Source organism: Echinops telfairi, unplaced genomic scaffold (genome assembly GCF_000313985.2).
Source record: "Echinops telfairi isolate 266 unplaced genomic scaffold, ASM31398v2 ScPeMD7_7424;HRSCAF=8462, whole genome shotgun sequence".
NCBI lineage: Eukaryota > Metazoa > Chordata > Mammalia > Afrosoricida > Tenrecidae > Echinops > Echinops telfairi.
Window position 1 is genome coordinate 40,850,335 of NW_022111324.1, and position 13,260 is coordinate 40,863,594.

A 13,260-nucleotide genomic window follows, 5' to 3' on the forward strand; every position below is an offset into this window, starting at 1 on the left:
TTGTAACCTAAACAAAAGCTTAGCATCATTGATGACTCCCTCTGAACGCAGAGCTACCTTCCTACTTGCTTCTCAACACATGTTCCCTAGTATAATGGCCTTTCTCTATCAGAGCACTGCAGAAAAACACAAAACCCAAAATGGATTGTTTTTGAGTGGCAATGGCATGAAGGTGATCATCTTTGCAGAAGCAGGTCAGGTTACCACCTCTTTCTCCGTGAAGTGGCTGGAAGCTGGCCAGTTTGAAGAAACACCCTTTCATTAGCAGCCCAGCGCTTAGCAGCTGTGCCACCAAGGCTCCTTTGTAGTCCTCATTCTTCCAATTGTCCCTGCTCAACATTGACTTTGAGCCCTCTTACTAGTCTGGAACCTTCACTCCTCCAGATTTGTTCATTTTTCATCTAATAAACAAAACAAATACACATCCAATTATAACAGTCCCTCTGAAGTGTAGATTTCCCTAAAGTCACTCCCGGTCACTAACACCTTGCTCTGTTCCAGTACTAAATCTGCTGACCAGGTGGTAGGTCAATCCTGAAAACTGGGACGAACTTTCTGTGATGTCCCAAGTGTATTTTACATTGGGCTCCTTCCATGGCTGATTCATTGTTACATTTTTACTAAACATTTTCAGAATAAAGCCTCTACCCATTCTTCCTGATCCAACTTCGTATTTGTCCTCTCAGATTGGTCCACATTTGTTGCATTACAAAACCACTACCTTTCTATACCCGATTTCTTGACATTTCTTTTTTACTGTTGAGCCTCAATCAACTGTGCTTGACACAATGGATGTATGTATGGATTGTGATAAGAGTTGTACGAGCCCCCAATAAAATGGTCAACACACACACACACACACACACACATGCACACACAAAGAATAAGATAATGCATTTTGAAATCTGTGAAACAAAAAGGAATTATGAATCTGCTTACATTTCAGTGTGAGACTACATCAGGTTGCAGGCTAGTTGCTAAATCAGTGTGCGGGCTACATGTGACCTCCTTTGGCCACAAGTGGATAAGGACAATCCAAATCTCCACCAGCTGCCATAAGACAGAGATCTGGGTGGGCCAGGAAGCCTCCCTGCCACTGTTCTGTCCCCCTGTCCCAAGGTCTCAGTGGCACTTTGACTCCTCTACTGTGGTCCTTCTGTTCTTAGCATGACCTCTGTGGCCTCTACCCCATCAGGCAGTGATTGCAAATGTATTGCTCTGGTAACTTCTTCCTTGAGGCCCTGGAAATACTACCCTTCTGCTTCTAAGATCCCTGAGTCTTATACACTCACTAATCCCGCTGCTAGTGCTTCACACCCCCTAATTGCATGGTCCCACCTGCTCATTTGGTGGGAACTCCAAAAAAACAGAAAGAAACTCCCTGAAAACAAGTTGATGGCGATTTATCTCCACCCCAGAGGGGAGTGTAGAACTACCCAGTCCACTTCTGAGACTCTGACTCTTAGTGGGAATAGAAAGCTCCACCTTCCCCCCTGACAGGCTGGGGGTTTCCAACTGCTGACCATATGATCACAGCCCAACTCAGCCACGAAGACACTGGACTACAAAGACATGCATAAAAGAGCCATAACAATAAAGTTCATGTTAGCACACTGTTCAGTATATACACCCTCCAAAAAAGTGGACCTTTTAGATTCTTCCAATTCCTTAAGTGCAACATATCTTTATGATAAATATTTGCTCAGATATTTCTAAGAATGGATGCAAACTATGTTTATCCATAAGAGCTCACTTCATGTAGTATGATGAGGAATAACTAGCTTGAGTGAATGGAAAGCATAGATCATTATTTCATTATCCTTTACTTTTCTGTAGGTATAGTACAGAATAGTTGCTTAATTGTTTTTAACCTGTTTTTCAATGGGAATATTTTGTTTCTACAGCAACAAGACAACTGAAGAAATGTAGATATCCAAATCGACTTAAATTTGAGTCCATCTCATCAGATCAGATTGACTTCAGTCATAATGGAACCTTAAGTTACAGATGTAAAGGAAAATCAGATAAAAAATCAATATGCATAAATGGAGTGTGGGATCCCAAGATAACTTGTGCAGGTAAGGTCTTGGGTATAATGTTTTAAAAATTGGATTTTCTTTCCTGCTAACTCATAAAAGTGCAACCTTTCTAACTTGAAAGAAAATACTGATTCATATATTGTAACAATTGTTTTTAAATTTTCAGGATAATTGAGAAACTAATCAGAACCCTGTGCTAAGTAATAACCGCATGGTTTTCAGTAGTTGACTATGAAACAAGCGGAACAGAACTGGAAGCCTCACGTTACTATCTGGCCACTAAGTTCGCTTGTGACCGTTGTCCCCCGACACTCCCGTGCTTTCATCAACGGCATAGAAGAGTTAGTCCATCTTACCCCCTTGCTTATCTGCGGTTCTCTTCTCCAAATTCAGGAACCCTCGTCCCTTTGTCCTCAACACTCTTACCTGGATTTCTAAATCTCACATACGAGGGGAACCCCCTTCAAGAAGGGGAAAAAAGCTCCATTGGTAGGGTTATTAAGTTTAATGGAGAGTACTTTGAAGGTAATAAACTTGCTTTGTAAAAATTTTAAATACATAGCTTTGAAAAAATTTCCATTGGGGGGTGGTACGCCCTCATATACAGACAGTGGTTTCACACCAATCCTAATACAAACCTACTATCTAGAGTTCAACATGCTAATACTTACTTTTTAAGGAAACAAGTAATATTTATATACAGTCAAGTGTACATGTTACTCTGTATTCTAGCCCAGAATTTTTACAATTTTGCCATTTTTATTTATGTATATTATCTTTAAGGAAATTGTCAAGTACAGATTAATGTTCATTTTGTATGATTAGCCAGTTGTGAGGAAATTTTTGAAAAGAAAATAAATTGAATACAGTAGTGGTGGTTTATTGTTGACTCATTTCAGGTAACTTATGTCCTCATCTCGCCTTATGCTCAAATGATACTGCTCTACTGATCACAGTAGCTTCACAGTGAATTGTGAAGCTGGGCATTTTAAAAATTATTAATAGTTGGGAGTTAATACATATATAATATCATGGCATAGTTCAATCACATCAAGCAAAATTGCACAATTGCTACCACAACAAGTTTCCAAACATACTTTTTCTTCCTGGAAACCTCAACATCATCTCCCTTTTACTTCTCACACCCACCTTTGTTCCTGCTCCCCCACCCACCGCAAAAAAACAAGAAAACATTTTCTACTTGATGTCCTTATAGGTTTTCCAATCCTGGGTATCATATACCGAGAAACAGGAAAACACATAGCACAACTTCAAGAGAGTGACTCCCAGTGACATGACACCTCTGAGATACCACTCGATATGAGCAAACAAAAACACAACAAGAACATACAGAAAATGTTGAAAACCAGTTCACGTCAGCATGCATCACATGGGGGATCAACTGAGAAGTGGATCTGTTGTAACTGTTCAAGTCAGGTTTACACCATTGGTTTTCTGTACTCATCTCTCCAGTGCACTCTGTTTAGTGACCGCTTTCCTTTCATCCCTCAATTGTGGGTCGAGGGAGATCAGTAGAGACTTATTTCCTACCTAGTTCCCACAATGTATCTCGGGCACTACTGGCATCCATAGCTTTTGCAAACCAGTTTCTCACAATTGAGGCTGATACTAATCCCTCCTTCGACTTCAGATTATATGATTTACAATCCTTCAATGACTAATGATGGTGTACTTCTTCCATGTGGACTGAGCTGACATCTAACATAGATGGCTACTTGTTTGGAGACAAGACATTAAGACTCCAGATGCTATTATATCTGATAGCCATCCACCACCTTATCCCTTTGCCACATTTTGCTCTAGCACCCATATCTTCTGTGTTCCCTTCCTGAGGATGAGTATTGAGCAGGGCCCGATCTTAGGTTTTCAATCTAAGAACGAACTCTGCTTAAGTTGGTGCTAGGATGTAGTGGAAGCCCAATTTCTGGATCTATGTTTTTCTTTTGTGTATGTTTTTTTTTATCTAACTCTGGTTCCCTTTCAAAAGCCCCTTGTTAATTGATGGCAAATAATCTTAGCAGTCATCTCTTGGGGCATAGTGATCTTCCATTAAAATGGTTTCAATTGGCCCCTGGTACTACTTTCTAAAACCCTGTGAGAGAGGTTATTGGGACAATGTAGGCTAACTCCATATTGCAATACCTGGATTATTTACTTGTACAGAATCAATCGTATCAATGCTAGACACTATTGAAACAAAAATGGGTTTTAATTGTCTTGGAAAATTTGCAATAACTTTCACTAAGAATGTCAGTCATGGGTTTATTGGAATTATATATATAATATAATATAATATAATATAATATAATATAATATAATATAATATAATATAATATAATATAATATAATATATAGCATATGGAGCATTGGTGTAGCAAGACCATGTCTGTCTGCCTACCAGCAGGTCAACAGTCTTGGTACAGCTGTCTTCTGCTTTTGCAGGCACCATAAAATTACAGTCTCAAGTCCTCAAAGTACAAATGTGTTTGAGCTAGAGTCCAGTTCACCCAGTGTGTGTAAGTCAGGGTTGACTAGAAAAACAAATCTAGAGACACTCATATGTGTATAAGAAAGAACTTGATACCAAAGATCAGTTGTATTTTAAACATCACAGCCCAGTCCAGATCAAGTCCATAAATCTGAAATTAGCCCATATGTCCAATATCAGTCTATAAATTCCACTTCAGACTCATGCAACTTATGCAGGGATGCCTTATGCAGGAAGATCACAGGCCAGTGGGTGGAAAGTCTTGTGGATCCAGTGGCTGTGGAAGCATCTCAATGCTGGTTTCTCCCACTCTAGGGCTCTGGCTCCATCAGTATAGCTCCATGTCGCTTGTCAACAAGAATATGTAGCAGAGCGAATGTGTGTCCCGCCTCCAGGGAGGAAGACGGGAGTTCCCACAGTCCTCAGGAGAAGGCCATGACCACAAAAGCATGATTGGCTATGAACAGATTGCCATGCTAGCCTCCACCCCTATAACTACTTAAAAGTTGACGTGAAATTATGTAACTTCCACGCAGTGAATATTCCGCATTGATATTACTTAGCAGCCTCTGGAGCATGCCATATGCCCTGAAGGCTTATCAGCGTTCCATGGCAACCAGCTGATTCCCCAGGATGTGCCCAGAAACTCAGGTTAATTTGGCCTATTTGGTGCATTTCACCAGGGACAATCCTACCCTAGTGTCCCCCAAAATATTTGTAGTCACCACCACCACCCCTCACATATCTGGAGGATGGCCCTCCCTCTTTGCCTACCAACAGACAGGCATTTGTCCTCGCCCCTGGCCCCGGTGTGTTAGCACCCTTTCCCATCTCGAGTCATTTTCCTTACCAGTATCCCTCATCCCTCTGATAATGTTGTCCACCTGTATGGGGGATCTACCTTATGATGGATTTACATGGCTGCCATTCAGTAGACAACTTCCCTTTCACACCCCGCCCCCCACCTTTGACCATTTGATCCCAGGTGCTGTGAGGTGCCCTCCACTAAAGTGACCTTCAAAATACTTACCTAGAGCAGATGGTGTGTAGTTATAAATAGTGTGTCAACTTGAGGGTAATAAAAGTATAGGGGTGAAGTCTAGCCTGTCCATCAGGTCACAGCCTGATGATACCTTCTTGTGGGCGTGGCCTTCTCAGGAGGATTCTGAGAACTTCCTCTCTTTCTCCCTGAAGGTGGCCAAACTCTCTCTATGCCTTCATCTTCCTGTTGACAAGCTAGGAAGACTTGCTGAGTTCTAGAGGACCCACTCTCTCCTTCATCTTCCTGTTGACACACTCAGAGAACTGGAAGAGCCTAGTGGAGACCCACTGCAGTGCTGAGATGCATCCATGGGCATTGGATCCACAAGACTTTCCACTCACTGGCCTATGATCTTGCATTTTGCATCATTGCAAGTGTTGCATGGGTTTGAAGAGGAATTTATTGACTAATATTGATCATATGGGCTATATCAGACTTATGGAAATGACCTGGACTGGGCTAGGATATTTCCATAATATACAATTACTCTCTGATATGAAACTTTCTTATAATATATAAATGTCCCTGGATTTGTTTCTCTAGTCTAACACATTTGTTCCTCTAGTCTAACCCAGTCTAACACATGGTGTATGGTTCATTGGCATGGGGCAGACTCTCTACCAGCCTTTCTGGTACCCCAGCAGGCAGACTGGATGCCCTACAATCCTGAGCTTGTGCCCATTCTGCTGCTTGTTCACACAGCAGTGGACTCATACATTATTTGTCCTTTTGTGATTGACAGACTTCAATCAGCACTCTGTCTTCCAGTGCCCTCCACATCTTCTGGGGTTTCATGCTTCCATTGCTGTATTTTAGGCATGCATAGTCTTTCATTGCGTACATGTCCCAGAGTTTTTACTCCAATATTCTACTGATGGGAATTTAGGATTTCTAAGTCCTTGCTATCGTGAAGTGTGCTGTAATGAACATACGGTAGCAAACATCTGTTCATGATCTGCTTATTATTTCTTATTACTGGGTCTATGCCCAGAAATGGTCTTCCATTGCCATCTGTTTTAGGCATCACCAAGCCACCTTCCACAGTGGCTTGACTTATTTACAACCCCAACAGCAGTGGATAAGAATTCCAATCTCACACCACCTTTCCCAGCATTTGTAGTTTTCAGCTTCTTAAAATTAGGCTGTAGTTATGAGTGTTAGATGGTATCTCATGGTGTTTTAGCTTGAATTTCCCCATGGCTAATGCACAAGAGCATTTCTGCATGTGTTTATTACTCATTTGAGGGTCATCCTCTGTGAATCAGCTGTTCAAGTCTTTTGCCTACCTTCTCAGAGGGGTACTAGTTATTTTTCTAGTACACTTGTAAAATGTTATGTATTTTAGTAATTATTCCATTTTCTTTTATTAGTTACTAAATATCTTTTCCCAGTCTGTGGGTGCTCTTTCAACTTTCTGATGAAGTCTTTTGATGAATACAAGTGCACTATTTTTAATATGTCCTACTCATTGATTTTGTCATCCATGGAGTGTGTTTCCTTTGGTGTCTAATAACTTGTGTATTCCCTGCATTAGGGAACTTTGATTTGATCCAATTTTCTCATTGATGATCTTGATAGCTTTGCATTTTACATTTAGCTCTTTGATCCACCGAGAGCAGTGGTTCTCAACCTGTGGATCACGACCCCCTTTGGGGGGGTCAAAGAACACTTTCACAGGGGTCCCCTGATTCACAATCACTGCAAAATTTCAGTTATGTAGTAGTAATGAAAATAATTTTATGGTTGGGGGGTGACCACAACGTGAACTGTATTAAAGGGTCATGGCATCAGGAAGGTTGAGAATCACTGACCTAGAGGATGTTTTTTTGCATGGGTGAGATATGGGTCATTTTAAAATCTTCTGCAGGTGGATATCTAGTTTTCCTGTATCGTTAACTGAAGTTAATGTTTTTTGGGTCTTTGTCAAAAATCAGTTGGCTGTATGCAGATGTTTTTATTTCTGGGATTTCTGCCCTCATTCATTGTTCTGTGTATATAACATCATATCAGTGCCAGGCTGCTTTGACAACTGTGGCTCTATAGTAGGTTTTGAGGTCAGGTCATAAAATACCACCTACTTTGTTCATCTTTTTGAAGAGTTCTATGCCTATCCTGGGCTTCTCTGCTCTCCATATGATGGTGGTAATTATTTTGTCCATTTGTTTAAAGAATGATTCTGGAATTTGGATCTGTATTGCATTGCATTTGGAGATTGCTTCAGGTTATATTGATATTATCACAATATTGAGTCTTTTGACACATAAACACTGGGTATTCTTCCATTTGCACAGGGTCCTTTTGGTTTCTTGTAATAATGTTCTGTAGTTTTCTTTGTAAAGTCTCCTTTTGGTTAGGTTTATTCCTAGGTATGTCAGCTTTGGTGTGGCTATTGTGAATGGGATTGTTTTCTTGATATTTTTTCAGTATTCACATCCCTGGTATACAGGAATCTCATTTGGTTCTGCTTTTTAACCTAGTGTGCTGCTATTCCACCAAACTCTATTGTTTCCAGCAATCCTATTATGGATGCCTTAGGATTCTCAATATAAAAAATCATATTGTCTGCAAATAGCATTCTTTACCCCATGGTAGTCCCTTGATCTCTTGCCATTGTCTTATGGTACTGGCTAGGACTTCCAGCACAATGCTGAAGAAAAGTTGGCACAGGAAGCATTCTTGTCAGATTCCCTTATTCAGTGGACTTATTTTCAGCTTTTTTCCTTTGCGTTTAATATAGGCTATTGGTTTTCATATGTGGCCTTATTTAATTGAGGATTTCCCCTTCTAATTCTATCTTCTTGAGAGCTTTTATTAGTAATGGGTCTTGGATATTGTCAGATGCTTCTAATGTATCAATCAATATGATCATATGTTTCTTATTAATTTTATTGTTAATTGTGGATTACGGTAATAGTTTTTTGAATGTTGAACTATCCTTGCATCCCAGGTATAAATCCCACTTGGTCATGATGTATTATTCTTCCCATATGTTGTTGTATTCTATTGAACAAGTGTATGTTGAGAAGGTTTGCATCTATGTTCATGAGGATATTGCTCTGTAATTCTGTAGCCTTGTGGGGTCTTTGCCTGGTTTGGGTATCAGAGTTAAGCTGGCTTCATAGAATGAATTTTGGAGCTTGTTGTCCCTTTCTAAGTTCTGGAAGAGTATGTGTATGATTGGTGTCAGCTATTCTCTGAATCTTCGGTAGAAGTTTCCTGTGAAGTCACTTGATCTGGACTAGGGCTTTTTTGTTGGGAGTTTCATGTTGGCCTGATCTGTTTCTTCTTTTGCTATGTATCTATTCAAGGTCTTAATGTCCGTAGCCAATAATTTAGGGCTGGAGTGTTTCTAGGTATGTGTCCAGGACCTCTAAGTGATTGAATTCAGTCACATACCATCTTGCATATCGATGTGTTATTTATATTTTCATTGCTTTAGGTTCTGTAGTAATATCCCGCTTCATCCCTAATTTTTGATATTGATGACTGCTCCTTCCTTTCCCTTGTTAACTTTGCTAGTGGTTTGTCAATTTTGTTGATCCTTTCAAACAACCAGCTTCTTGTTTTGTTTTGTTTTTCCATTGTTTTTCTGTTTTCCAAATCTTTTATTTCTGCCCTGACTTATATGATTTCCTTTCTTTTGCTGTTTGAAGGATTATGCTCTCGCTCTATTCTAATTGCCAGAGTTGCTGTGAAGGATCTGACCATGATTTTCTTCTCTTTTTTCATTTGTGCAGTTATTGAAATTATGTGACCTCTGATAACTACTTTTGCTGTGTCCCATGGGTTTTGGTATGGTGTGTTACCATTCTCATTACTTTCTAGAATCTTCCTAATTTCCTCTCTTTGTTTGGACTAGTATCCAGTCTTTTATGAGAAGTGACTTGATGAGGCTCCAAGATATTGTCTTTATTTTTCTATTATTTCTGTTGTTGATTTCTAGCTTAATGGTTGTGTAAGTCCAGGTTGACTAGAGATACAAATCCTGATATGTATATATACATATGAGAGAACTTTAAACCAGGAAAAAAGTATACATCAATAAAGCAGCCCAGCCCAGTCCAGATCAAGTCCATAACTTTGATATCAGTCCATAAGTTTGATATTGGCCCACAAATTCCTCTTCAGACTCATGCAGCAAATACAATAGTGCTGAATGCAGGAAGATCACAGGACAGTGGGGGGGGGGTGTCTTGTAAAGCATCTCACCACTGGGCTGGCTCTCCATGTGGCTCCTCCAGATCCAGGGCTCTGGCTGCCATCAGTATAGCTCCATGTGGCTCAATAGGAATGTGTCCCAACTCCATGGAGATAAAAGAAGATACCAGAACCCTCCTGCTGGGTGTTACCTTGTGACCCCTTAGCTCAAGTTGACAGGAGATTATGTAACTGCTGCAACGGTGAAGTGGTCAGAGCAGATGGATTGAACGATCTCTATGTGTTCAAGTTTCTCAAACTTGCTTTATGTCTCAGCATGTGTTCTATTCTCAAATGTGAGCCATGTGCTTTGGAGAAAAGGTGTGTTGTTTTGTTTTCTGCTGATGGATGGAGAGCTCCATGGATATCTATGAGGTCAAGTTGATCAATTAATTGTCTTGTTCAGCTTTTCCGTTCCTTTATTGAGCTTCTTACCTGTTGATCTATCTTTCTTTGAAAGTGGTATATTCAAATAACCTAGTATAATAGTTGATCTATTGATTTCTCCTATCATCTCTTTGAATAATTGGTTGATGAATTCTAGGGTCTTTTGTTGGGATCATATAAGTTTATTATGTTTGTGGGTTCTTGGTCTATTTATTCCTTGAGCATTATGTAATGTCTGTTCTGTCTTTTGGAAGGAAGGCTTATTAATATTCTATGCTATGCAAATGACATAACCTTACTTGCTGAAAGTTAGGAGGACTTGAAGCAATTAATGATGAATAGCTGGGTCAATAGAAAACATTTTAATAAACAGAACAGATTAAAATTGTCAAGAATTTCATTTTACTTTAATCCATATCAATGCTTATGAGACAGCAATCCAAGTCAAACATGGACAGCACTGGACAAATCTGATACACAATGCCTTTTTAAACTCTAAAGAGCAAATATGTCAAATTGTGTGCTAAGGTGCACCGGATCCAACCAATGATATTTTCAATTCCTCTATGTTCATGTGAAACTATGACAATGATAGAGAGAATTCATGCATTTGAAATAATACACTATTGATTTAGAATATAGAAAATACCATGTACTGTTAGAAGAATAAACAAATCTGTCATGGAACCATAATGCTCCTTAAACCAGAATGGAAATTTCATCTCACCGACTTGGAACATAGTGTCGGGAGGATGACATTATGCTTGTTGGAATGGAGGGTAACCAAAAAGAGGAAGACCCTCAAGGGGACGAATTGACACAGTGGCTATAATAATGGAATGAAACGTAACAATTTTAAGGTTGTTTCAGGACTTGGCAGCATTTCATTTTGTCCTATAAAGGCTCACTAGGAGAAGGAGGTCACTAGACAGTATCTAATAACAACAGCATTGAGTTTTATGGTGGAAATTAAATTAATAGCAAGGGCCTTGATTTCAAGAGCAGTTCAACTATTCTGATGTTTATATTTCTATGGCTTCTTTGGAGTGTATCTATTTCTAGAAAGTTTCTGCTTATATAATAAAAGGAATGTCATCAAATATATAGATAGGCTAGATAGTTGATATTTCTACTATATTGAGTTTCTAATCCATGAACATGATATGTCTGCATCATCATTCTGAAAAATATCTTTACAGCAGAAATTGGGCAGTTTCTCATAATTTACATTTTTAAATAACATTTAATATTTGTTGCAACTGTGAAAAGATACATTTAATTGTTGTATATTGATTTTGTTCCCTAAAGCCATACAGAATTATTTTATTCATTTTAGGTTATGCTTTGTGGATCTCATTAAATTTTCTGTAAGAATTTATTATTGAAAATTAAAAGTAAATTTCTGTTTGCACCCTTTATATGCCTTTGTTTCTTTTCTGAAATTGTTCAGGATGCAAGTTTCTCTTAGTTGTTCCATGACAGAAATTTCTGCTCTGGCTTTTTGAATGTTGATGGGGTCATCTTCCTCTCATGCATTATTTTAATTTTTGTTTTTATACTAATATGATCCTGTCCTTACCACCTTCATGAGATTTGTATTTCGTTGTTTTCTGTTGTGCTTCACAGTGGTGAAGCATAATTGGAGTGGATTTAATAATGAATGATTCAAGGTCTTAAAGGAAATGCACGGCTCAGAATGAGCAATAAAGATCCATAAGGCATTTGAGTAGTAAACAATAAAGGCGGGAGACGGGACACAGCATTAGGACGGATGGTGATTTTGAAGCCACAACTCATTTGAAGAGTGATTTAACCATGGTGGGGCATGCTCTAAGATACATGTGGTGGTGATTATACAATTCCCCTTGAAACTATTGAACGAGTGATCTGCTCAATTGTATGATATGTAAATCGTGCATCAATGAAACCTGTGGGGGCAAAAAAGTTAATTTCTGTCAGCACGATTTATATGCCTTTGTATCTTTTCTTATCTTCTAAAGTGTTTAGAAGCTCAATGTTGAGAGGATGTGATGAAAGCAAATATTCCTAATCTGCTCTTCACCATAGAATCCCAAACTCAAGCCCACCACCACATTTATGATGTTAGCTTTTCAAAACCAAAACATTCCAAATACACTAACTTCAGGAAGATTGCAAGGCAAAGTAGCCCCATAGGACACATTCGAATGTGTCCATCCAGAATCTGAGGCTATAAATTTTTATGGAAGCAGATTGCTTCATGTTAATCGGTGGAGTTTTAACTTCTATTCTCTGGGTTAGCAAACAAGCAAATTAACCATGGCACGACCAGGACTCCTTTAATCAATCTTCAGATAAATGATCATATTCATAGAACATACCTGTGGTTTCACATTATGCTACAAAAGTAGAGTTACCAAGGCAATATGCTTTAGGAAGAAAAGTAGCTCACTGCTTACTCTGCTATGTAGATGCATAATGATCCTGTAGGAGTAGGCAGAACTGCCCCATGGCTTTCCAAGACACTAACTCTGTCATGGAGTAAAAGCGGCATCTGTTTCCCATGCAGTGGCTGGTGGTTTTGAACGGCAGGCGTTGCAGTTAGCAGCCCAATGCATAACTACTATACACCAGAAGATAAGCCCAATAAAGTGCAGAAAAAACCAGAACAAGTATATTCAATTGCTTTTCATTTCAAAGTATTTTCTACACATATTTTAAGACACCTGTTTTTCAATATTGAAAAAGAATATCAATCCCTACTGGCCACTCTGATAAGAAATCAATATTAGATGATGCCTTAGAAACAATTGATGGAACTATTAAGTTTCTAGATGAAAATGCAAACACATACCTTCACTACACATTAATATTACTTGATTCCATTAATAAAAATAATTCCATAATTGACTAAATACTAAATACACTGCTTAAATAAACAGATGCAACGCTTGGGAAATTGGGTCAATATCTAAACTAAGTGGAAAGCAGCTACGTTAACAATGAACTGGAAGAGATGCATATATACACGGTCACTCCAAAGAAAGGTGACCCAACAGGATGCAGAAGTTATTAAATAATATCATAGGTAGATAAAATGTTGATGA

The 13,260-nt window shown here is 38.9% G+C and overlaps 1 protein-coding gene across 1 annotated transcript in view; it reads left to right on the forward strand.

The window, feature by feature from the left end:
* LOC101651436 (complement factor H-like) overlaps positions 1 to 2,226 on the forward strand; it is a 73,155-nt gene extending 70,929 nt beyond the window's left edge. Inside the window, exons 8-9 of the mRNA XM_045298170.1 lie at positions 1,905 to 2,078; positions 2,206 to 2,226. Coding sequence (XP_045154105.1) covers positions 1,905 to 2,078; positions 2,206 to 2,210 — 179 coding nt within the window. The 3' untranslated portion in view covers positions 2,211 to 2,226. The remainder of the gene's footprint in view (positions 1 to 1,904; positions 2,079 to 2,205) is intronic.
* The last annotated feature ends 11,034 nt before the right edge of the window (positions 2,227 to 13,260 follow it).